The 26,752-nt window shown below is 41.2% G+C and overlaps 1 protein-coding gene across 2 annotated transcripts in view; it reads left to right on the top strand.

Moving 5' to 3' along the window:
- PIGN (phosphatidylinositol glycan anchor biosynthesis class N) overlaps positions 1-26,201 on the top strand; it is a 108,143-nt gene extending 81,942 nt beyond the window's left edge. The window contains exons 21-29 of one of the 2 annotated variants that reach the window (XM_064160839.1): positions 4,131-4,233; positions 7,010-7,112; positions 10,830-10,916; positions 13,432-13,487; positions 13,956-14,031; positions 15,331-15,404; positions 18,296-18,338; positions 20,292-20,344; positions 25,805-26,201. In XM_064160839.1, coding sequence (XP_064016909.1) covers positions 4,131-4,233; positions 7,010-7,112; positions 10,830-10,916; positions 13,432-13,487; positions 13,956-14,031; positions 15,331-15,404; positions 18,296-18,338; positions 20,292-20,344; positions 25,805-25,928 — 719 coding nt within the window. In that variant the 3' untranslated portion in view covers positions 25,929-26,201. Of the gene's footprint in view, positions 1-4,130; positions 4,234-7,009; positions 7,113-10,829; positions 10,917-13,431; positions 13,488-13,955; positions 14,032-15,330; positions 15,405-18,295; positions 18,339-20,291; positions 20,345-22,528; positions 22,736-25,804 lie in introns of those variants that run through there. The other variant, XM_064160842.1, reaches the window with a different exon arrangement.
- The last annotated feature ends 551 nt before the right edge of the window (positions 26,202-26,752 follow it).

Genomic DNA, 26,752 nt, shown 5'->3' with positions numbered 1-26,752 from the left:
TCCTTGGTTTGACTACTACTAGTTCTTCTTCTGCTTCACTATTCTTTCTTCAGAGAGGATTTTTGAGGAATGTGAGGAAAACTCTTCTAAAATATTACTCCATTGTGTATTTGTAACAAAGTGCAAACAGCTTTTATTTGCAAGTAGTTTTATTTTTTCTTTGAAATATTCTGAATATGTCAAAGACCTTTTTCAGGGATATGATGGTATAAATTCTCTTTTTGTTTCACTGGGATCCAGGTGAGTGTGATCTGAGATATTTTGCAAGCAATTCAGTTAAGCATAGGGAAGTGAGGAAAGATTATCACAGAATCACAGAAGCCTAGGGGCTGGAAGGGACCTCAAAAGCTCATCCAGTCCAACCCCCGTGCCAGAGCAGGATCACCTATACCAAGTCACACAGGAGTGCATCCAGGCAGGTCTTGAATGTCTCCAGAGAGGGCGACTCCACAACTGTCGTGCACAGTCTTTTCCAGAGTTATATTTCAAAAGGAACTTGAAGTTGCAGGTAATGGCAGAGGCCCTTGGGATATGTAACAGCTTTTCAGAGCTGCCTGGTAAAATACACATGAACTGATGATGATAATATATGTTTTATATCTGATAACAACCTAATAATTAAAAATAAAAGGCAGTTTACCAGTCTATGTGTTTTTCACCACTCTAAAATTTTAAATCTTGGGATGATTAAACAGAGCAAATGGAATTATCACAGGAGTAGGGAATACAGTAAAGCAATAGCACTCATATTTCAGCTCTAAAATAATTCTATGGGGCTACATTATAAAATACTACATTTTTTTAATCACTGAGTGACCTGGATTTTGAGATTTGTTCTAGAGCTAACCATATCCTATAGTTTGATAGATGGAACAACTGCACAATCACAGAGGCCCTTTCCAGCCTTAATGTTCTAAGATCATCAAATCCAACCATCAACACCATGTCCACTAAACCGTGTCCAGAAGTGCCTTGTCTGTACCTTTATTTTAACACTGCTAGGTAGGACAAGCTCCATCTTTCTACAGCACCCTTTCAGGTAGTTGTGGAGAGCAATGAGGTCTCCCCTCAGCCTCCTCCACACTAAACAATCTCCATTACCTCAGCTACTCCTAAGACTTGTTCTCTAGACCTTTAACCATCTTTGCTGCACTTTTTTTTGCCCTTTGTTGCTCTTGCAGTGTTTCTTGAACTGTGTCCAGCATTCCTGGACTCTTTAGCCCTGTAAGACTGCCACCCAAGGACTCTGCCAACCAGTCTCCAAAACAGGCCAAAGTCTGCCTGCTGGGAGACAAGGTGGCAGTTCTGCTGACCCACTCTGTCCTTCAGCAGTTGAGAACTCTTACAATTTCGTTCCAGCCATTACATCACCCACAAGTCCTTCTTTGTTCACAAGTGGAAAGTCCAGCAGAGGCCTTCCCTAGTTGGCTCCCTCACCAGCTGTGTCAGGAAGTTATCCTCCACACACTCTGGGAACCTTTGGGACTGTTTGCTCTCTGCTATGTTGCATTTCCAGCAGACGTCAGGGAAACTGAAGTCCCCCACAAGAACAAGGGCTAGTGATCATAAGCCTTCTCCCAGATGCCTAAAGAATATTTCATAGGTATTATGACTCTTGTTATCTAGTTGCTGGATGTGTTCTACATTACTGTACTGGTGACATTGTTTTATTTTAAGCAGATCTTGTCAGTTTCAGCAATCCTGCTTCTGTTTGAGCAAATGGATTCAAGATTAATAGAACTGATGGTGATCAAAGTGTGTGTGAGCAATGCTGTCTTTGTACTGTAGTTTTCTTTGGAGCATTTTCCTTTCCATCATGCTTTCCTAACTCTTCTTAGCCCACTAAGCTAATTAAGTATCTCTCTGTAGATGATTTCTTTGCAGTTATAAAGTCAATTAAATCAATGATGCCCCGCTTGGCTTACTGAAGCAGGAATTGAGGGTAAAGGTTATCTTTCTTGTGAAAGGGTAAGAGAGAAGCATTTTTCATCTGAGAGATGATTTTGGCAGTCAGAGAGGTCCATGAGTTATGAGGAAAATGTATATTAGACATTGTCTTTGCTGTAGATGATGTTTCTATGATAGAAATACAGCCAACACTGAAGTAGACTGAAGTCTACTTTTAGCCACAGTAGTATTGAATATTTTGGCAGTCTTTCAAACTGGCAGTAATCATTTCAAGCGAATATGATATACAAGGTAAAAGCTTTATGTACTTGCTAAAGTTGCTCTATGTAATTGAACATAGAACTAAGCAGGTAAAAAGCTATGGCATAAACCCCCATGTCCTCCGTACTCCCGTTGGAGAGAAATGCCTTATCATTAGCACAGCCACAACTAGCATTTAGGCCTACATTGTAATTTTTATTTTTTTTAACAAAAGAAAGACTTTTTTTTGTGAGAACCAGGCAAATTAATTAATGATGGGTGTGTTCCTGCAGGCTCGTGAGCAGCTGGCTTCAGCTGTTACACCGTATGGTTTGTGCAGAGTACGTTAATAACACAGAGTTAATTCAGCTGCTTCCCATGTTCTTCAGAACCATCTTTATGCTAGCAGCTATTTTTAGATGAATGTATATTATGTTTTCAAGTTTTAATTAGTGGAAATCTATCACAGCACCTTGCCAATTTTGAGCAATTTGGTATCACAGAGATTTGTATAGGTCAGCCAGAAAACTGCAGGTCTTTTGATAGTAAATATCTGAAATGCCACACCAGAGAGGGAATTGAAAGGGTAATTACCACCTACCAACCACTCATCTGTTCTAATCTATGATTGTGCTAGAGAGTGATAGACATCTGACATGCTGAGTGTCTGGTTGATTCTGTGATTCACAGAGGCCAGCTGCCACCCTGAATTTCTTTCCAGACGTTCAGACTTGCAGTGAGGTTCCTGGAGTTTCTCCTTGAGTTAGGCCTTCTTTAAAGCATAGGAAGCTACAAGTGATGCTGAAAGGCTGGAGCATCTTTGAAACAAAGTCACTTGCTCAGTAATTGTAGCAGTGCCCTGGAAATGAAACCTACTGACCCACAGGTTTTAGGAACAGCCTTACTTTTGTTTTAATGCTCGATATAAATGTCACCATACTGTGACAACATGCACAAGCAAGCACTTCCCATATATTTTAGTTTTGTCTCTGTTCCTTAATAGAGTGATTATTAATTATGACTTACTGTTGATGCAGTCTTTGAATAATTTAGTAATGTGAGGGCACTGCACCACAATGAATAATCTCACTGGTGTTGTCAGGGCACTTCTTTGTAAACATATCCCATATTCATATTAAAAAAAAAATCAGGTTTAAAGATTAAGTCACTGCAGTGCTTTTCCCTCTCCCTTTCCTTGCTTCAAGCACTGATCACTTTTCCTCTGCCTTTCCTCTTTACTCACTCTTCCAGTCGCCTGCAGAAATTTCCTAGCAAGAAGAGTCTCTTTAGGAGCAGCACAGTCTCTAACCAGGATTGACTGGGCAGCTGAGCAATACACTGCACTAAGGAGTGACATGCAACTCTTAAGATCCCAGGCCGGCATTAGAGAAATGCATTGCAAGTTGAAGGCAAGGGGGTATGAATCATGAGAGACAGGTCCCCTGTAGTAGCTTAAATATTCCTGGTTTAGAACTTCCAAATAAAGAACTTAGTCAGGTGACAGTTTCTTTATCTTTACTACCAGTATTTTCAGTTGCACATCAAAATGTGGCAGGTTTCCTAATCTAATCCAATGGAGCAGTGGCTCCGTTACTGCAGTGTTGGAGCTGCTGGAGGTCCTTGAGGCCATGGTAAGTGATTATTAGAGTAGCATTAAACAGTCAAGTTTGACTATTTTTGGGGCAGTGCTCTTCTGCATTAACTTAAGGAATTATTAACATCAGTTCAGGAGAAATTATAAACTCTGTGAGATAGAACATCAGAAAATTAAAACAACAGAGAACTAAAATTACTTTTGATAAATATTAAGCACTTCAAACACTGGGTTTTCTTTGATAAATGTAACTTGTGAAAATACAAAAGGCTTACATGAGCAGTACTAAATTTCTGTACAGTGTCAAGACTTGAAGAATGTTATCTGGTTACCAAAGCTGAAATGTTTTGTATGTTGTGACTGATGGAAATTTTTCTTTTCATTGCAGTTTCTTCCTCACTGTTGCCATTACTGAGCCCCACGTTTCTCTTTCAACGACTCTTCAGCATATTGCTCTCCCTGATGTCCACCTACCTGCTCCTCAGTACAGGGTACTTAATTCTTACTCTGATCTTACATCTAAAAAAATCAAGGGCTAAATGTGAAGCTGCAGAATCTTGTGAGCATTTCTGTCAAAGATGTCATGGGTGCTTTCAGATGTACTCCCCATTTATGTCTTTGCTTTAGCTTCCTAAACAAAATTTCAGGGGAATTTCCATGTTCCTCTTTGTACTATAAACTCTGTTTTGTTGACATTCCTTTCAGCTAGACCAAACAGTCAGTAGAAGGGAATATATTCAAACAATTTTAGTTTACCTCTTTCCAACCCACAAACAAAAGGAAGTAACTTTTCTCCCAGCTTCTCAACCCTGGTGTCTGGTTCTGGCTTGAATGACATGTGTTAAAATTGAGCCACCAAAAACTTAGAGATAAGTTTAAGGAGTTTTATTTTGGCAAGCAGGGAGCAGCGCTGGGCGCAGGGGAGTTTATCTCCACAGCTGCACACTGTACACACGCGGTTGCAGGGTTTTTATTTCCCGCTCAGATACATATTCATAAAGCAGTTTAATACATATTTTATCATTTCCCAAAACGGTTGCAGTTTTTCCTGGAACTTTTACGCATGCATGTTAATCCTCCTGGGGGTCTCTCTGGTGGTCGTGAGGCTGAAGTAACGAGTCTTCCTCAGGTGTCCCTATGACTCAGCTCTTTGTGTCTTCATGTTCGCGCGCTTTTTAGTTTCTTATCTACCATGCTCATAGTGCTTTTCTGTTATCATTCGTCCCTGGCTTTGCTACACTTAGCCCTGGCACACCCCTGTTTTGTTTACGTCCCCCATTGACAGGTCGCTATCTCCTCACAGCGCTTTGTGTTATCACCCGAAGGTTCCAACGTCTCCAGCTTCCTTAGCTCTGACACACCCCTGTTCCCCTGTTTTACTCACATCCCATATTGAAAGGGGGCTATCTTTCCGCAGTGTTTTGTGTTATCGCTCGTAGCTTCCAACATCTCCACCTTAGTTAGCTCCGACACACCCTGCTTTGCCATTCTCATATTGTCATATTTTTATTTTCTCATATTTTTATATTCTGTTCTGCCTTGTCTCATATTGACACGGGTACTATTTTTCACACATGCAACAGGTAGCCCTAGAATGAGGAAAAGCTTTGTTCAGAGAGATTTTCATGGAAGTAATTTTTTTTAGAGCAACGATAGTCCACATAAAGAGTGGAGCGTGGAGCCTTGCTTCTTTTTGAACAAAAACCAGCTCCTCAGAGCTTGTAAATTAAGAAAACACAGTGTCAGACAGCTCTTTTTTCCCCAACTCAGCAGCTCATAAGAGCATAATTAATGGGCAGTACAGAAACCATTCTTCCCACTTCCCCTCCCACTTATCCTCTGCATATAGTTACACTGGAAATTTAATTAGAATCAAACTATTTTGCAGCAGACATTTGCAACAGATACCTCTTGTGGATACTCTGATTTTAGATAAAGCATCTCACTTAAAAAAAAAAAAAATCTCCTGAGTCCCCTTCCTCCCACTTCTCTATTAAGATTTTTATCCTAATCTTACTGCTGTCCATGTACACACTCTTAACCCTCAACCTTCTTAGCCTGTCCTGGCTTCTAGATAAAGCACGAACATTATTCTCTCTGAGGCTGGTAACCTTCCTCTGTATTTTGGCCCTGCACCAGACCACTTGAACGCTGACAACTATCTGCTTTCCCTACAATGTTTAAATAGACCAAACAATTTTGAACTTTTATTTCTTTAACAAAAAAGAAAACCAAACCCAAACAAAACCCCTAAACAGCCAATCACAGCAAAAACAAGGCACTCTGTGCCAAAAGTATCCAGTGGCTCTCTCCATAGTGCTCTGTTGCACCACGTAATCATAACCCAGTGTATTACCCAGCTAATCACAGCACCTTCCTAGATGTAGCTAAGTGGCAGTATTGAAGCCAGAAGAACAGCATGATTGCATGCAACCAGTCCTCACTCACTCAAAGACACTGAATTTGTAGGCAAGTATAGGTCATGGCAAGGATCGTAGGCACACCTGTTACTAACAACCCAGCTGTTGCAGTCTTCTTGTTTAGCTGCTTGTCATTCTGATAATTAAAGCAGAAATATATATTCAAGATTTTGTGTTCTGGTTTGAAATTGCTTTGTAGCTACATTAATGGAGTGGCCCAAAAGAAACAATACCACCACCAATAAGATTAAATACAGTGATTTTCTTTTATTTAGGCAAATAAATGTTTGTCTAAGAAGGAAAAGCATAAAAAGGGAGAATTTTACAATCTTGTATTATTGTCACAGTGTCACTATTATACTTTTATCCTGAAAGAGGAAAAAATAAATGAGAGGCATCATGTAGTGCATCTGAGAAGTCAAGACCAGGGAGAAACTGATACTCTCCAATTACAATCAACATCCCTAAATTACCTAGGGGTTTTAATCTGTCGTGTAAATACACTCATATGTTGCTGTGTTTCACTGTTGTATGAGCCAAGTAATCTTTTGAGATTGGGAGTGTACCTAGAGCAATTTAACAATCAACTAGAGCATGGCTTCATGTTGCTGTTGCAACGGATTGATATACAGTAAAGAAGAGAACACTTCAGTGACAGTCCTGTATGGTTTTAAATTTAACCAACTAACTGTGGAGACATCTCAGAAGTGAGTACAGAAGAGGGAAAATGCCACTAGGTCTTTGGTATATCATTTGTTTGAAGAAAACCAAAAAGAAACATGTCAATATTTGATGTTAAATAGTTGCTAGTGACTGCACTTACTGTGTTTATCACATTACTTTTCAGGTACGAAGCTCTATTTCCTCTGGTGCTGTCTGGTTTGATGTTTGTGTGGATAAATATGGAGCAAGAAGCACTGCAGCACTATGGCCTTTCACTCAAACCAAAGGTAACAGCTACAGATAGCCATTATCAGGTTAATTATCAGTTTGGTTTGGGGGTTTTGTTGTCGTTTGTGGGTTTGTTTTTCACTTGATGTAGTAGTTATTCAACGTGGTATTCATAGAACAATACTTTGCAGTTCATCATTAAACAGAAACGTGACCTTGTGGGACACAAATATGATTTAAATTACTGAAAATATTCTACATCAGGGGCCTTTCTAGGAATGCAGAACAACAGTTTGACTTAGTGGTATATTCTGTAGTCTATAAAACTCTGTCAAGTGTAGTACTATTTCACTGGAAGGCGCAGGTACTCTTTAAGTAAGTAAAGCCATCGAGGTGAAGGGCTCCAGAGCAGAGAATCGCTCCGGGGTACCCTTCCCGAAGCGGCAAAACCCCAGGGTGCTCCAATCGTATCCCTGTCGAAGGGCAAAGAGTGAGAGCCTGAGGAGCGGCAGCTGCCACTCAGCATGGGCAGGAACAAGAGAAACAGGGGCAGTTGGAACCCCAGTGCAGCCGTTTCAGTGAACTCACCGACGCAAAGGGTTCCAGAGCAGAGGAAGCCTCCCAAAGCGTCAAAACAGAGGCAAAAAAGCGAAGACAAAAGCGCAGTCCCCAGTCACCGGGAACGGGAAGAGGAGAGACTGCGGTGGTTTAACATTGCTAAAGCGGCAAGAGAGCACAAAGGCAAAAGCACGAGGCGAGACAGTGTCCCCTCCCCTCGGGGGTGGCCGGGGGTGGCTCTGACCGTGAGCTCACGGAAGCTCCGAGTGACGGCGGCAGTTTAAAACCCAGGGTAGCTGCTATTTTAGCGCAGACACCGAAGCAAAGGGAACTGCCACTAAAGGTATAAATCCGTGTCAAAACACCAGGGTAACACCGCAGGGGCTGTGTGCCGGCCTCACCTGCCCTGCCCTGAGCAGGCAGAGAACTCTCTGAGGAGCTGTGCAGCAGTGTGGGTAGGGCCAAGAGCGCCGGCGGTAGTTCACATGGCGGTATTGGTATTGCCGCCATCTCCGCGAAGCTACCGAGGTGCGGGGCTCTAGAGCCGAGGATCCGGCTCAGAGAGGCGCATAGCACCGGTGACACCTTCATGAAGTGGCAGAACCACGAAGGTAGAAGTGCTGAGCCGGAGCTGTTAGTCGCCAGAGAGCTCTCTTGCCGCCCGGAGGCGGGGAAGGGTGAGGGCCTCCGGAGCCCTCTCCTGCGGGAGCCGGCCTCGGGAGCTGGAGGGCGCGGGCGCGGGCGCCGCGGCGTTGGCACACGGAGGGGAGCTCGGCGCCATCTTGAAAGAGAGCCCAACTGTGCTTTCTACTCGGCCAAAAGCCAGTGTGAGCAGGAATATGGTGACCCAGAAAGATCTTGCACACGAGGGCACGGCTGTTTAGTTCTCCAGTTGCAGTGAGTGCCAGTGCAATCATCTGCTAAGCCTGGTAGCAGAGCTGAAAGGGGAGGTAGTAAGGTTAAGGAATACCGGGAGTGTGGGAGGGTGGCAGGTTCGTGGAGCCACACCCTGCCGTGACAGGGGCAGAGCAATCCCTCACCCACTCCCCACCAGGCAAGAGGGGGCTTAAGAGATGAGGCAGGAATGGAAATAAGACCCTGCTCGTAGACAGGTGAATCCTTTCCCTCTCCTTACTCGTTGCCTTTATGCAGCAGATAATGAGGTGGTGCAACTTGAGGGCCAAGCAAATGAGCATGCAGATAAAGCTCTGCTGCTTCCCTGGGTTAAAGATAATACTGTGAAACTGCCTGTGGCTGTTAACCTGCTATTGGTTATACAGCAAGGAGGCTGCAGAGGTCTAAAAGCTGTCAAAGGGCTCTTAAAGGCTTTGGGGCACAAGGCACTGAGCTGGAAGATCAGGAGCGTAGGTAGTATTTTCCTCAGGCCTTTCAGAGGCAGAGAGGAATATCTAAAGGCAGAGGAAAACACGCCTGAGCAACACGTGCCTCAGAAGCTGATGCCTTTGGTGCAACTTTGGGATTTTTGGGTTTGGTTATCTGTTCTGTGCTGTTCTTTTTCCTCTGTATTTCACTGTGCTACTTCTGCAGATAGACTAAGCTAAGGTAATTGTGCGTTGTGGTATTAGATTATTAGCTAAGGTAATTATGCGTTGTGATTATGGTATCTCATGTTATGTGAAACTCTTTGCTCTTTATCTCAACCCTGAGTTGTGTGTGTTACTGTTCCCCTTTTTATGTTGGGGGAGCAGGCAGGTTAGCCCTTGCACTAAACCATTACAGTGACACAAAATGAATGTAAGTGTGAAAATATACATTTAGTGTGAAGCCACGATTGCAGCTGGAGGTTTCCAGCACAGCAGCAGCATCTGAGATGTCCTTCCTCTTACACTCTAGAATCCACTCTACCTTTTGTGTCTTGAAACAAGGAACATGTCCAGCGAAGGGCGATGAAACTGGTGAGAAGCATGGAACACAAGCCCTATGAGGAGAGCCTGAGGGAGTTGGGGTTGTTTAGCCTGGAGGAGGCTCAGGGGTGATCTCATTGCTGCCTACAACTACCTGAAAGGAGGCTGTAGCCAGGTGGGGTTTGGTCTCTTCTGCCAGGCAACCAGCAACAGAACAAGGGGACACAGTCTCAAGTTGTGCCAGGGGAGATCTAGGCTGGATGTTAGGAAGAAGTTTTTCACAGAGAGAGAGAGAGAGAGTGATTTGCCACTGGAATGGGCTGCCCAGGGAGGTGGTGGAGTCGCCGTCCCTGGAGGTGTTTGAGAATAGACTGGATGAGGCATTTACTGCCATGGTCTAGTTGAGTGGATAGGGCTGTGTGATAGGTTAGACTGGATGATCTTGGAGGTCTCTTCCAACCTGGGGTTGATTCTATGATAAGGCCTCTGTGATGCTTGCCTGTCTGCTGGTGGTGTGATGTTCTGTTTGTGTTAAAATAAAATTCTGTTAAAGCAGTATGAAACAGTAACAAACACTTTTCTTAATCAAATTCAAAGAACATAGGTAAGCCATAATTAAGTTTTCCATTGTCACTCCCTGTATATCATTTGAATTTTGTTTTCAAGTGAAAGGACAATAAGGCTTACTCCTGCTTCCCATTTTTAGGCTAGAGAAACCTCCCTAGAATGCCTGTTAATATAAGCTATGAAGTAAATTTTCTGTTAGGGAGTCCAGCTCAATTGCCTGATAATGTGGGATTAATTAAAATGTTGCTAATGTTGGATGTCTATTACTTGATTTTTATTTTTCTTCGTTTCCCCATTGAGGAGTTCATTGACCTTTTAAACTCCATTAAGACGATTTCTTTTCAGGTCAAGTGATAGTGTGCTGAGAACTGGGTGAAGGAAATGAAGAATATTTTATTATTCTCACTTATAAGTCAGCTGAGGATAATTGCAGTCTTTTATTTCTTTGAATCTTAATCCACATCTCATGTGAGCAGTGGAAGTGTGTGTGCGTAGGAGGAATATTTATGATGAAAAAAGATGATGATAAGTATGAGGCATAGAAGTTCATTTTTAGTGTAGATAACAGCGGAAGCTCTGCTGTTCATTTGATCATCCTACTTGTACAATCCTTCTGAAAGATTCATTAAAGCATAATGAAAATATGGGAAAGATTTGCAGGCCTCATCACAGTAGCAGCTGATAGGGAAGTATGTTTATTTCTCCTTCATTTCAGTAAAAAAATGATGGTTCTATGAAAGTACATTGGTGGAGATTCAATATTGATTTCTTCTGCTGTCTTTCCAGCTTGCCGGTTTCAACTTTGCCTGTGCCACAGATATAACTCAGTTTCGACAGCTTCACCTAGATGATATCCGCAGGTCTTTCTTCTTTGTATCCTTTTGCCTGTTGCTGCATTCTGGGGTAAAGAGTGGGTTTGTTTCAGAAGGCCCCACAATCAAAATTTGTAGCCTGATAGGCACTGACTTGTGTTGCTCAAAAAGATTATGATTTTCAGTTAAAGTAGTAAAAAAATACTGTTGTGGAATCTGGCTCCTTGTCCACTTCGAAAAGTTTGGCCTCTTAGGAGCATTATGTAAACATCTAAGGATTCATGTTTTCCATTTGATTTTGGCTTATTACATTTTTAATGGAGAGTATTCGTTCAACCTTCACAAATCAGTTGGAAAAAGAGATACTGAAGGTATTCCTGTTGTTTCATTTTCAGAGTATGGCAGTGTGTTAAGAAGAAAATATTAGAGGGTGGGCATTGGTCATGGCCAGGCAGATGAGGGAAGAAGGAAAGTACTTGCAGACTTTTAGTGAGAAGTGTTCTTGTAATCTGGGATTATTTCTGTCATCCATGGTGTCTGCTGTTAGAAATCATACAGGCTTGGGAGGGCAGAGCTGTTTATTTGCTAACATAGCAGTTATTTTGCATTACTGTAACAGAAACCGTAGTTGATTTTAAATACTCTACAGTCTTGATAATGTCATTTTTCGCTCCCATTGTGTGGCTGCAGTTAGGTGAGAGGTATTTGGCATCAACCATGTACAAGTTAGAGGGAAATTATGATTCAGTCTTGAAGATTTCTAGTGCAAGTGGGTCATCATAGCTGGAGAGGGATTCATCTCCATACTTCTAGAGTTTATAGAACAATCAAATCTGAAGGAGCAGATCACAGTTGCAGAGCCTATGCTGTTGGAAGGGGCAGTGCTCCTGGATGACGGGAACCTGAAGCAGGAGAAGCATGACAGATACCTTATTAATACATCAGTGCTAAGAAAGGATGCAAACCAATTTGATAGGTGTTGAACATTTGTGTTTGCTTTAGTGTACACCTGAGAAGGAGCTGAGAGGCCTTGCAGCAAATTTGTCCATATCATTTGATACTTTGCTATTTTAGTAGGCTAAATTCTGGTAGGGGTGCCACTGTCTGTCAAATGGTGAAAATTAGCCAAAAGAAAAACTAAACAAATTGTATTGTTTTAAGTTTCAGTAGTGCTCCTTTGGCACTTGAATGTAGCACTACTTTAGTCTTCATCTAAAACACTTAAATGTATTTTCATGAAAAAAATGTACAATTTTCAGATCTGGTTTGCTGAGACTGCATACATGAAAAGGTGGTGTGGCTTTTTTCATTCAGATGCTGATGTACCAAAACAGTGGTGTCAGAAGTGAAACCTTTTGTACTACAGCAATCATGTATGACCATGTGAGCTTTATTGGCCAAGATTGTCTTGAGATTTGTATACAGGATCCAAAAGTCAGCATATGCTCAAGAACCCTATAATATAGCTTGATCATTCAGAAGAAGATTCAGGTTGTTTATGCTTAGCATTTTGATTAGGCTTATGTGCTACTGGTAGTTTTTAATTTTACTGCAGAAGTGTTCTTCTAAATCTTAACTGGCAGAACTCTGCTATGCTTTTGGACTGCTGTGTTACTAAACTTGAAATGATGAGATACTCTGGGGAAGCATAATTTCTTTAGTTGTGCTGACCTAGTCCTTTCAAACTACTGCATGCACTGATGAATATTTGGTAGCACATTGTTTATGCAGAGACTTAAGTGATCCAGTGCAGGAACTATAACAGGAGCAAAAGGACTAAAGGGAGCTCTCGACAGCAGCAGCCCATTGTCAGTGGCTAACCCCTCAGCCTGATGCAAAAAGAGCAGTTAAAAAAACTTTCACCAAAGACATGTGAGCTAGAATGTTCTGGTCCCCAGTATGCACAGGAGGTAGAAAATTATCTTTCATGGGCTTATATATCAGCAAGTGTTGTACCTAGATGAAAAGAGTAGGGCTTATAAAACAACTTCAGCTAAGCAGATGCTGCCAGAGTCATCCTCCCTCAAGCAAGCAAAAAAGTGGAAGTCCCATGTTGCAGTGGAAAGGCAGAGCATAACCTTTGGACAACAACATTGTAGAGAGGGACAGTGTAGAGGAGCCTTTGGTCTTGTTTCATACCCAACCACCCCTTCCATAGTCAATTCCTTGATAAAACAAAGCCATCTCTTTTGGTGTGCACTGTACATGCATATGACTTTACGTTCTGTAAGCACCTGTATTTCCAAATGTACAGCTGGGATTGCGGTCCAGGGATATTCCTATCTGGGTAGCAGCCAGAAAAGATGAGCTGCAATTTTCTGGCAGGGTTCTTAAGAAAGGCTTTGAAACCTTAGCCAGACAGTCCCTATCTTTTTAAATTGATGGTCATGTGTGAAATCTGAGGTTGAAACAGTACTTTGGGGTTTGATAATGCAGTGTAAATCTGCAACAGTGGTTCACTTTCTTGTAGCTTCATGATGTATTTTTTGGAAAGTAAATTGGAATTATGTGAGCAAGATGCTGATTTTGTTTTACTGCAACCGTTTTAATGGTCTATTTTCCTTAAATACATCTAGGTTTTCTTCTTAGTGACAGCCTTTTTTGGCACCGGAAACATAGCTTCTGTTAATAGGTAAATTGTATTCATTTGTTTTAGACAAAAGATTGAAAATTGTTTACTGCAGCTGGCATATTAAACATGAATTTGCTTAGGAACATCAGCAGAATTAAAGCAGTAGTCAGTGGAGTAATGATAACAGTTAATTTCTCCACTCTTGTGTGCTTTCTAAGAGTCTGACCTTGTTGATTACAAGGTCCTCTCAATTTGCATTAGAAATTGTTGGCAGCATGAGCAGAGAAAGTTCAACTGCTCACTGGCAGCACAGCACCTCACAAGATAGGAGCAGGGAAAATTTACTGAGAAATAAGAGGCAGATAGTCCCTGCCAGTGTAGTGTTTGAGCAGGAGCATAGAAAGTTGGAAGTCCTGTTTAAAAATGCATGTAGGCACAATGTGTTACAGGGGTAATTAAGTGCTCTGGGGTTTAATGGAAAATGTCATTTCAAAGACACGTTGTAATGTGGTTTTCGTGTTTCTCTAGTTTTGATCCTGCTTCTGTCTATTGTTTCTTGACTGTGTTCAGTCCCTTCATGATGGGAGGCTTGCTTGTGCTGAAGGTTAGTAGACATATCATAGTGAAACTGTCTAATATAACACATGCACAGTTGCTACTATGCAATTGTCCAAAACATAAGTATTTGAGTTTCACTGGCTTTCTTAACCATATGTGAAGCTTTCAGCCCTTGCAGTGTTTCTCGAGATGGGTCCTTCTGCTTCCCAAAAAGGAGAAGCTAAAGTGCATGGAAGTAGACATTAACTGTATTAGCTCAGTTTATTATATTAAAATGGGAATTTAAAATATTGAGAATTCTATTACTTTAAAAATTATAGGCTGTCCTTATAGTATATCTACAGAAACACTGAGGAGATGCATACATATTTATTTATTAGCTCTGTCTACCTTACATTAGTACAAGCGTTGAATATTCTGCTGATTGGGTTGCTATTTTACAATTAATATTAGGTTTTTATTATCTTTCAATGTGTCAAAGATTGGATTGCACTTTTTGTTTGCAGGCGAAGGTGTAAGAGCTTTTTTCTAATATTTGAGTAAAGGGTCTGCCAAAGGGATAGAGAGGCAAACAGGGAGAAATAAATGGAATTTTTGAGTTATTGCTAAAATAGGCAGTATTTCCTGCCTCTGCTTTTTGCTGCTGCTTCTGTCCCAGTGACTTGAGTTACAGGTATACTGCATGTTACACTGCAGGACAATAATGCAAGTCAATAATGCAAACCTTGTAGATGCAAGAGAGCAGGTTTTGGCAGTGTGTTTACACTACTAACTTAAGGATTACAAGTCAGCTTTGGAAAGTGCGAAAGGCACCGTTCATGTTTCTAACTTGTTTGCTTTTGTTCTTTATTTACTGAGCTGTTTACATTTGCTTGACTTCACATGGAGGAACAGCAGGATCCTTGCCTTACTGAATAGATTCTATATTCAGACCTTTATGTGGTTGAGATGAGTTTGTCCTGTTACGCTTGGAGCTGCACAGCCTGTCACATGAGATGTTGGATCTGAATAGTTCTGCCTTCCAGCCTACTTGAAGTATTTCTCACTAGTGCTGGAATGGGTAGACAAAGTGTGGGTCATTAATGTGTTCTAATTACAGTTTTCCATTTTGCCTCCATGGCTTATTTCACTGCAATTCAGCTATAACCAAGGGGGTGAGGGGTGTTTAATTAATTTGTTATACTTACTTCCTGCAAATGAGTTTCTATCCTTTCTTGCCAGTGTTTTATTTTTTGTAACAGAAACATTCTGTGATAGTTTTGAAACCAGGCAAATGTTTCCACATCCTGCCAGGTTGTTTTCTAAATATGGCTGTAAATCAAAATGTAGCTTGTGTTTTAAACAGGTTGTAATCCCATTTGTTCTGGTGTCATGTGCTTTCGAAGCTATCCAAGTCACAACACAACTGTCTTCAAAGAGGTACAGTAAGTGCTACATTTTTGCACTTGTAAGGGTTTCAAATCTATTTTGCAAGAATTCAGAATTGTCAAATTTGAATCTATTTACTTAAAAAAAAATAGATCACAATGTTATTTGTTACTATTTTGAGGGGGTTTGTTCAGTGATTTTTGCCAGCTTGGGAATGCTTTCATTAGTTAGAAATGAAGATAAATGGAAGCAGCGAGCCTGCTTGAAACAACCAGATATTTAATATTCTTATTTGACAATACATAGGAGGTTTTTTGCCCCTCCCATAATGTAGAAAAAATAGCAGAATTTAAAGTCTTATTTTTGTTTTATGTTGCATCTTTGCTCGTAGCATGTTTTTTACGTAACTGGCTTATAATGTAATCAACTTACAGCTTTGTAGTACTGACCTCACCACAAATAGCTTTTTAAAAAAAGACAGGATGCCTTCCTTTGCAGATCAGTTCTTCCCAGCTATGTTCATAAAATATATGTTTTGCAGTAAGACTAAGTGGCTGCTAGTCCTTTCCCCATCTCTACAGACCTCTCAGAGGGAATGTGACATGAGTGTCCAGCCTTGCAGAGTGCTGTATCCATATTTGAAATGCCCTCGCACTTCTCACTGTTTTCAACTTTTTGAGATTTTGTTTGTTGGTGTGTGTTTGTTTGTTTGTTTTTGTTTGTGGGGTTTTTTTAACTGTTAACCTTCCCTACCCCCTCGGTGGACTGAGTGCACATGACTGAGTCCTCTGCTCATCGTGCAGGACTGTACATGGTGCTGAGATGATAGCCTTATCAGCTACAGGATTTTGAGTTCTGTCATCATGGAATGGTGTGTGAGGTTAACAAAATGTCTTGGATGTTAGTGTCAAGAGAGCTGCAGGGACTCTGGCCTGCATATTGTACAGCTGAGCAGGAGGAAGCTGCTCTTGCTTGATGTGAAATCCTTTGTCTTTTCATCCTGCTTGTGCTGTGCCTGTTGTGTCTTTGTGCAACACCACCCAACACTGAGGTATAGGGCAGCCCAAGATGTGACTTCTTGTTGGAGGCATAGCACAAAGCTTGCCAGCCCTTTACTTTCGCTGCCTTAGCTGTGTGTACTTGGGCTTTCATTTGATCCTCAAGGGGGTTTTCTTCATTCCCTTCACTAAGGCTTACACAAGAGCAGGGTTGTGTTGAGTAATTGAGATTGCTCAGAAGACCTTCTAGCAACTTGCATTTCTAGGGCTTAGGCATCATAAAGGTCAGCAGTTCCTGACTTGTGAATGCATACCTTGAGAGCACTGGTGATATTAAAAGCTTTCATGGAATGTGCATTTGAGTGTGAAAGGGGAAACAATACCAGCTTCTTAAACCAGGGGACATGAGTACATCTGTGTCACCTTATGAGGCTGTAGTGATTCTTCCAACTCATATGAACATAGGTTCATTTAGCTGTGCTGAGGTAGTAGTAGTAGTGATGCTGATGTAATAGTAGTATTGATGCTGCCGCAGCATCAGCACAGGAGTGAGGCTGAAGCAAGACATGCCTAGGATTCCTGGAGAGGTTGTGCTCTGATTGTCAGCATGCTTTGAAGTCTGTGCTGCACTGTATTGCTTTTACTGCCCCTGCTAGATAAAATAAACCATTACAGGGGACAGTCTTGTCTTTGCAGTGTATAAATAGGCCCCCAAATCAGTGCTGTCCTATTGTGAAACACTTCATGTAGTTCAGAAGGGGAAAAAGGCAGATTTTTGTGAATTGGGTGAATTGCCTCTAAGCTCCCTGTTGACAGGTTAAGGATTCTTTTTTTCTGTTTGTGGGGAATGTTCTGTCAGAATATGTTCTTGGAGCTTGTCTGTGAAAACAGCCCTCTAGCTGAATGCTTCCTAGACACTACAAGATTGTAATGTCCTATCTGAGCCATAGGCAAGTGGAGAGAAGCCTTTCAGTGTATCTGAGATACAGCTGGTTTGTTGCATCCTTATTTACCTATGAAACACAGCTGACATAGGCAATATCAGAAACTTCATCAGGAGGCATTGGTATGACTGTTCCCTTAGAACATGCTTGTGCAATGCTGCAGTAGGACATTTTCCCAAGAAAATGCTTCATGGAATTATGATGGCAGTCCTGAAAAATTAACTGTATTCTAGTTAGAGACTTCTCTGTTAATGGGTCAGCTGCTTGCAACATTACTGAAGTGCCATTAACTTACAGACTAGTTTTAACCAGTTATAGCAATTACTTTCATGTAATGTAGAATTTACATAGTTTAATGAAAATGAGATTAGTTTAATGGGGGGAAAATAGCTCTGTGTGCTCCCTTCTGATTCCTTTTACTGGCATCAGCCTACTTTCTAGAAGTAACCTGCTGCCTGACAGAGAGGCTTGTGGGCTTGGGAACCTGCCATCAAAATGCTGAGTGTTCCCTGAGCAGCTTGCAGTCACCTGAGGATCTGGAAGGGAGCCGAGCACCTCCCTTAGCAGCCTCCTACCTAGCAGAGTGGCTGTCAGGATAGGACCGATCAGCTCGGCTATGCTGATGCTAACTTTCTTCACTCTTGAGTCCATCTTGAAGCTTCTAAATCAGCTTTACTTGGCATAAACAGCATAGAAGCTTCCTGTATCAGGAATGGGCAGACACTGCTTGTGATACTTTCTTGTTCCCTAGTAAATTACTTGTGTTAAGTGTGTGCTGCAAAACTGAAACTCTCTTGATGCAAAACATCTTTTCCGAGCAGATGTCGTACTTGTATATTTTAACTATGCTTTAATATACTGAACTGTAGCTGAATGTAGAAAGGCAAGGGCAATAAATCATCTTATCTTAATTCATTTATAGGGGTTTTAGTTAGTATTGTAGTATGTGTGGCCATAAAAAAAGGTCAGTGATCTGGGTCTTTTTTTTTTACCTTTGCAGCCTGTTCCTCATTGTTCTTGTGATTTCAGACATCATGGCTTTGGTAAGTTGTTGCATGTTCTCTTCAAGTAAGATCAAGAAGCAGAGACTTCTCCTAATTTCATTTAGAGATATCTGAATTTGTTTCAGACTTGAAAGTTTTTGTAACTGGGCAGTGAATTGGATTGAAATCCTAGCATAATTTAGAGATAAAACTCCTCCAGTCACTACTTTTTGAATTTCACATAATTAATGTTTCTGAAGAATCAATATCCTAATAATAATAAAAGTGATTAAGTTATCAAGTTGAGCTTTTCATGTGCTTTCTAAGTAATATAAATTTTAGCTGCGTGCAGGGTTTAGTTAATATTTAAGGAATTTTGAACCTTTTAGTCACTTTCCTTTGTTAAAAATGGCCAAGGAGAAATGTGCTACCCACTGACTCTGCTGGAGCTGTCAGAATCCAGGAAATCAGCAACATCCAAAAAGACACTTTGAATCTTTTGATCTGTTAGGAAATGCTGTCTTCAGAAAGCTTGCATCCACAAACCACAGTATCACAGTATCACCAAGGTTGGAAGAGACCTCATAGATCAAGTCCAACCAAGTTGGCTAAAAAAAAAAACCAGTTCAAAGCTAAGCAATACCCCAGCATAATGTTTGCAGATTAGAAGTACATTTTTTATTGCTTCCTTAAACTGTCTACAACCCAGCAAGCAGTGCCACCTGGCATTACAAGGTAAACATAAACTTTTTCAAAGCAGTAAGTAATGCTGGTGTTCATTTCATACACACTGGCTTAACTTTTGTTGTTTTGGAGTAAGCGTTCCTGATTTGATTTCCATTTACAGTAGAGCCATAGAGTGATCGAGTTTGGAAGTGACCTCTAAAAATCAAGTCCAAATCCAACAGGAAGACCTAGAGCAGGTCACACTGGATGCATTCAGGCAGGTCTTGAAAGTCTGTAGAGAAGGAGACTTTGCAGCCTCTCTGGGCAGCCTGTTCCCAGTGTTCTTTTACCTCACAGTAAAGAAGTTTTCCCTTCCTGTTGAGGTGGAACTTTCTGTGTTTCTGTTTGTATCCATTGTCCCTTGTCCTATCACAGGACAGCACTGAAAAGGATCTGTGCATCTCAGCTGACAGGAAATACCTAACTCGTCTGTAGAATGAAAAATTGAGATGTGTAGTTTCAAATCTTTGATGAACCTGATTTTATTTTTTTTATGATTTCCACAGAAAAGTGACTAAAATGCCAATATGCTGCACTCAGCATTTCACTAATAAAATAAATCTATCTAGACCAAAAGAAGAGTGCAGGCCTGTACTGGTGTGTAGCAGGCTTTAGTATATCAGTGTCTTATGTCTCACTCTTACATTAGATAAAGCAAAATAGGAAACAGTTGGCAATTATGTCCCTGGAGTACAAAACAAAATATTTCTAAAGAAGCTTGATATGTAGAAACTGTGTGTATATCAAGAAACAAGAAAGTTGGCAGGGGAAAAAATACACCAAAATCAACTGATTTGTGATCTTAAATCAGTATGGCCACCAGCTAGAATCTGTGGGATTCACTAATCGACAAGTGCTGTCTTCTCCCACTATTAATCTAATTTTACAGGTGGGGAATTGCCAGAGTTACCCAAAGAAATTTGTGGTGGAATTTGATGAAAACAATGTGCAGCCTTCTTTTTAGCACTAGGAGTCTGATTTGGGATCCTGTTATTTCAAACAATAAGATGGCTTGGCTTTTCTTACTGCAGAAGTTCTCTGATGGTGATCTGTTACTTGCAAGCCCTGCTTGACAGAACTTAGTCCATATTCAGCTGTTTGTCTTTGATACCGTGTTAAATCTGTTCCTGGCTCCTAGACTATACTTTGGTCCAAGTCAACATTCCTGGAAAGATCTTAGCCATCTCCTTGACGAATTAGAAACTTGGATTAAACAGCCTGAAAACATTTCATATTGTTCATGGTGGTTGTACTGATCAAAGGTTGTTTTTTTTTTCTATTTTCTAGCATTTTTTCTTTCTGGTTAAGGATTATGGGAGCTGGCTGGATATTGGAACAAGGTATAGTAATTTTTTTGCCTCCATTGGATTTTGAAGAGACTTACAGTTTGCTATCGTCACTTATCTCAGAACTCTTGTGTTTTTTCAGTTACTCTCCTCAATCAAATGGTTCAGTTATGTTCCTTGTACTTTAAATGCACATGCACACAGGTATACATGTATGTGTGACCCAAACTAAAACTTGTGTCTAAAAGTCTGGGTGAGAGAGCAAAATGAAGTGATGAATCTAACGTGGCAAGAAGTACAGTTAGTAGGTGTTGTTTTATTTCCAAAGAACAGTAATTACACAACCCCCCCATAGTTTAATTACTAGTTTGCATTTGAATTATTTGTAATCACTGTTAACATAACAATTTACCAAAATTGTTAATTTTCTTGAATCTAGTTAAACTTTTTCTGTATGCAGTCAATCCCCTGTGAGTTAATGAATCTTGTTTAAATAGGCAGGTGACTACCAAGACCCATATATTCTCATCCTTCTGGATGGGGAATGTGTGGCATTTAAATATAGAAATCACAGCTAAAATGAGAGAATTTGTTTTGCTTTATGAGTCTTACTAGCCTCCACAGCATACATCATAAGGTAGGTTTTCAGCTGTACAGACTTAACTCATGAGGAGGCAGAAATAAATACGAGGCATAAGGAAGCTCATTGGCCTGGACTTCTGGAGAACAGATTTTTAACTCCTCAAGTACTTGCTTAGTAGGATACCATGGAATAAAGCCCTGTAGGAGAGAGAGACCAAATAAGCTGGTTAATATTCAGGGATCACCTTCTCCAAAGCCAGGAGGCTTGCATGGATGAATAGGGAGTTTCTGTCAGCTATTAGCTGCACAAAGAAAGCCTACAGAGAGTGGAAATGGTGACAGGTAACTGAGGAGAATGTCTTCTCTCGACAGCAAGCCCTACACACACACGGGAGGGAAAGTAACATGAAAAAATGGGTTAAGGGGTGTTTAGTGAAATTATAAATGTGCAATTACATAAGGCTGTTTCACAAAAAAGCAGAGCAGAAGCCAGTGATAAAACTACACCTTCACTCCCTAAGCCTGCAGCAGGAAAGACCAACACTCCAAAACAGGAAACCAGAAGCAGAAACTGGACACTGGAAGCCTCTCGTGTTACAATCCAAACTAAAAACTACCTGATAATTTTCTTCAACCAACACCTTCATTTAAAGCTGTCATGGCTTCAGCATGGTATTGAATATCCATCTGTAGATTCAGTTGGCTAAACACAGGACAGAAAAACACAAAAAAGTTGTCCAAGTAGACAGGGATCAGGGTAGGAAAGCTAAGGCCTAGATAGAGTTGAATCTGGCCAGGGGTAAAAAGAAAAGTTTTTGTAAGTACATCAGTGACAAGAGGATGAAAGGGTGTCAGCCCTCTCTAGAAGAAAATGGTTGAACCTGGTCACACAGGATATGGAGAAGCTGCGGTACTTGACAACCTTTTTGTCTTGGCCGTTAGTGATAAGGGCTCTATCTACACCATCCAAGTTCTAGAAGGCAAGGACCATGACTGGGAGAGTGAAGATCCTTTCACTGTAAGAGAAGACCAGGTTTGAGACTAATGAACTGAAAGGTACACACAAAACAGTCCTGAGGGAACTAGCAGATGAAATTGCAAAGCCATTTTCCATTGTATTTGAAAAGTCATGGTGGTCTGGTGAAGTTCCTACTGACTGGAAATGGGGAAATACAACCCTTGTTTTCAGAAAGGGAGATAAGGAAGTACAGGCCGGTCAGTCTCACCTCAGTGCCCAGCAAGATCATGGAGCAGATTTTCCCGAAGACTGCTAGAGTGCATTGAAAATAAGGTGGTGATTAGTAGTAGACAGCATGGCTTCATCAAGGGCAAATCCTGCCTGACAAATTCAATGGCTTTTTAAGATGGTGTTACAGCACTGGGAGACAAGGAAAGAGCATCTAACATCATCTCTATGAACTCATGCAAAGTATTTGACACTGTTCTGCACAACATCCCGGTCTTTGGAAAGACACTGATTCGATGGATAGAGCACTTGCTGGATAAGGAATTGGCTAGATGGTCACAATCGGTGGCTCAGTGTCTGAATGGAGACCTGTGATGAGTGGAGTCCCTTTGGCTTTTGGGCACTGTCCCTCTCTGACTCCTCCACTAACCTTTTGCTGATAACACGAGTCCTGCATGTTTTCTGTCTAGGGGGAAAGAAGGTGGTGATGTTGGACCCTTCTGGGCTTTCTTTGTCCAGGGGGTAAGGATTTCATCTCTGTGTTATTTCTAAATTGTAAATAATTGTGTGTAACTGTAAATACATGTAAATATATTTTGTATGTATGCTTGTAAATTTAGCTTGCTGTAAAATACTGCTTTATCTTCTAAGCTGTCTGAGGTGATCTGGTAAATTTTTATTTGGGGGTTAATTTCTCAAGCCCACCACATATGGTCAGATGGTCTCTTCATCTTGGCTTCTAGACAGATTAAGAAAGGATATTGGAGACCTCAGAAGAGCTCTGTTCTCTTGGGAAAGAAACTTTCTAATTGGCCATTGGCAGTCAAAAATTGCTAATGTTGAGCAACTCGATCTAGTTGAAGATGTCCCTGCTCACTGCAGGAAGTTTGAATGAGGTGACCTCTAAAGGTCCCTTCCAACCCAAACCATTCTATGATCCTAGGTAAAATACAAATTGCTGGAAGCACTCAAAATAGCCTCTCTGATAGATGTGTCTCTGTAACAGATTTACAATGGTAATAAATTTGTGGATCCATTTCAGCTGGAAGTTTGCCTTACCCTGAAGAGTTTAGGGGAACTCATTATGCACAGCCGTAGTTCTGCCTCTCCACATGTTGTCTTTTGAGCACTGAAGAAAGCACTGAAAAAATCTTCACTTGAGTAATTTGTGGTTAGTTTTGAGTGTAGTAATGCACACTACTCAGGCAACTCTAAATTTGTCATCACTCCTGAGTGCTTGACTTTGCCACCTGCATTATTTTACTGTAATCTCTTTTATATGTGTTTTATATGCATGTGTGTACATACACACATAAGATAAAAAATACTGGGCTGCATTAAAAAAGACATGAAATCATAGCCTCAGAACACAAGTGGCCCTGCTTTCACCTAACATGAGCAGTATCTTGGCGCCTGAACCTTCTCTGAGCAGATTTCTAATGTGTGATTCACAAGCTTGGCAAAATCAGAAGATTTTTTTTTCTTTTGTTTTTCCTGCTGTTTATTTCTGTAGGGAAAGATGAGCTTCCTGGGGTTTGGGGTAATTCCCAGAACCAGTGGGAGTGAGATACTACTATGGCTCTTTCCTGTCCCCCTGTTGCAATTGCAGTGACAGCTCTGTGTCATTCCCACTGCAGTGTTGTCTGTTGTCACGTTGGCAGCACCGTGTGAAGATACTGTATCTCAGTTGATGTTTTTAAGTGTTGCCAAAATGTTCTGGAGAAGTTAAGGAAATGACTGTCCGTTTTTTCCTGACTGTTACTTCAACAAAACCTGTGTAGGATTTCATGGGGTGTGGGAAGGCACCCTTAGGGGCAGCTGCTTGCTCTCTTTTTGTAAATTACTTTTTGATTTTGTGACACTGTGTCCTGTAGGGCATAAATCCTGCCAGGCCTGTTTAACCCTTGCTCTCATCCTCCTGTTGCAGGTCTGGGAGTTGAGTAGAATGAGCAAACAATGAAGGGTTTGGACCTAGCAAAGCCTTGAGGGCTTGAGCCTTAGCACCATGTATCAGGTGTCTTGTACTGCCCCTCGACATGCCTGTGTGGTCACAGGAGGCACATAGAATCATTAAAAAAAAATCATTAAAACCATGAAGGCTGGAAAAGACCTTTAAGATCATCCAGTCCAACCCTAAGCCAACTCCCATCACCACAAAACTATGTCCTTAAGTGCCACATCTGTATGCTTCTCAAACACTTCCAGGGATGGAGACTCTCTGGTCAGCCTCTTCCAAGGCCTGACGCCCTCTCTCACCCTTCTAGTCCACAAGGGACCTTTAGAGATCATCTACTTCAACCTTGTCACCATGGACAGGGATGTAAATCAACTAGACTCACCTGCTTAAGGCCTCATCGAGCCTTGGATCATCACTTTCATCTTCGGACGTCTCCATTTAGATCAAGTTGCTCAGAGCCCTTACGTCTGTCTTGATCTAGCCTGATCTAGCATGCAGTGCTTACCAGTACTGCCACTGAGAGCATGCTCCAACCATACTGCAGCCATGCTGAACAATGACATGTCCTGGCTGTGGAAGAGCTCCCATTCATTAGCAAGCTTTTTAGATTACATTTATTCTCTCACATTGCTTAGCAGCCCAGCTTTAAGAGCTAGTGCTTCTCCACTTCTCAGGGATAAATTGTGCTTGGCTTGCATCAGAGTTGTCAGAGTCTTGGGGTCGTGAGGATTAATAGCATTGATATTATGAGCTTTATTGCTCTTCTGTGGCTGAACTCTCAAACTGAATGAGTCCTCTGGTAGAAATTCCAAGTCATTAAACCAGCGAGTGCTCCTTGCAATGCTTTCTTGTGACTGCTCCTAGGCTTCACTAAATCTGAAGTTACCATGCTCATCTTAAAGAGCCATCTATTTTGAGGCATGGGTACCTCTCATGTCAGAATGTCAGTATCCTCAGTCATCCTGGGAAAAGAAGAAACAGCTGCACTAAACGCATGATGAACACAGACACATCAGTTTTTCATCTGGAACTCTAGCCTGAAGTGTCACCAAATTTGGAAAAATTCTCATTTCTTAATAGTTAATGGTTCAGGCATTGAACACAGGATGCTGAATGTCCTAGGTTAGATCTCAGGTCTGACTCTAAGTAGCCCATCCGTAACCTTGGTGAACATAAGGTACCAGAATCTGAGCAAGTGGAAAACAAATCATTAGTGACTGAAGGGTTTACTAACTCAGAAGCTGCATCTTCACACTCTGTTTATTAGCCAGTTGAACTCATTTGTTTAATTTCTTTAAAACCATGTGTTACCATAGCAGAGAGTTCTGCAATTTTCAGAAGTGTTGAGTGAAAAAACTACTTCTTTCTTGAAGCTGCTTATCACTGGAACTGTGCTTCAGCTGGCAGAAATGCCTGAGTTGTCTTGCTAAAAAGGAATGTCTACCTACTGGCAAGTTCTCCCTACATTTTGTGTTACCAGTTCATCAGGAAGTTTTGCAGTGGTTTCAGTCACTCACATGGAAAATGCAGACACTATCTCTTATTACCTTGGTATATGCTCATTGTGTTTTCCATTGTTCCTCTGATTTTATTTTGTCACAAGCTTTAGTTTTTGCACAATCATGCTGCTGTAACAGTTGTCTTCTAGGAGCAGTATATAAAGGATGACATACTGGGCCAATAATTAGGTCTAGTTAAAAAAAAAATTCAGAGTATTGTTTGTCAGGAGTTTTTCACACTGCAAATTTGCATTTTTCTCTCACTTCTTTTATCTATCTCCTCCTTGCAGCATTAGCCATTATGTGCTGGTGATGTCGTTGACCATGTTTATGATGCTGATGAATGGAGTAGCCCAGCTGCTGACTACACAGAGTCTTAAACTTCCCAGAAGGACTAAGCACCATTCCATGTGATAAAGAGATAAATGTTTCCATCTTGTTTTCATCATCAGACTTCTTCTAAACCAACCTCCAGCTTTGAAATGTAAATATATAAATAACGGTTAACATCTCATCTAGGGATCAGACTGCTCTGCTGATAGAGATGAAATACTGTCCCATGAACTGAAATTTGCATTTGGAGATTTCCATTTAGACATCCATTGGGCTAAAAAAGCCTCAGCTTTATTCTCCAACTGAATGTATTTCTTGGAAATAAAAACAGCGATAAAACTTTCTACAAAGAAACAGGCCACCATCTTTTGTGGGGTTTTTTGCTGTAACTTGTCTGCTGGCTTCTTATCTCACACGTACTCACTCTTTGGGAGTCTGCAAAGTCCTGGCTTCATCTCATGTCTGACATAAGCATCTTGCAGACTAAAGCCTAAAGGAAATCAGTCTGGGCAAATCACTGATGTGTCTGAGGTTTGACTATCTCTGAAACTGACTATGCAGCTTTGCGCCAGCTGTGTCAATGTTCATGTGAGGAGATGTTGAGGCAGGTTCAGACTGGCACCTTGTGAGGCTGTTGCTGTAAGGCAACAGCTTTTAGCTAATCTCACTATGAACTGCTGACCGCTTTCCTGCTGCCTCCAGTGCTTGGGCTGGCTGAGCACTGTGCCAACTCAAGTAGTTGATCAAATGCGAGGGGACCTCATTAAAGAACTATAAAATACTCAAATTCCCTGGTCCAGCTTGTGCCAGGGCTGGCATGGAGGTTATGGCTGATGGTTTCAGTGGCCACCCAGAGTTAGATCAGCATATAAGGAGGTCATGCAATTGCAGCTGGAGTGAGTGGT

Source organism: Pogoniulus pusillus, chromosome 21 (assembly GCF_015220805.1).
Source record: "Pogoniulus pusillus isolate bPogPus1 chromosome 21, bPogPus1.pri, whole genome shotgun sequence".
NCBI classification, from domain to species: Eukaryota; Metazoa; Chordata; class Aves; order Piciformes; family Lybiidae; genus Pogoniulus; species Pogoniulus pusillus.
The sequence above is the reverse complement of the archived record's forward strand: the minus strand, read 5'-3'. Positions and strand labels throughout refer to the sequence as shown.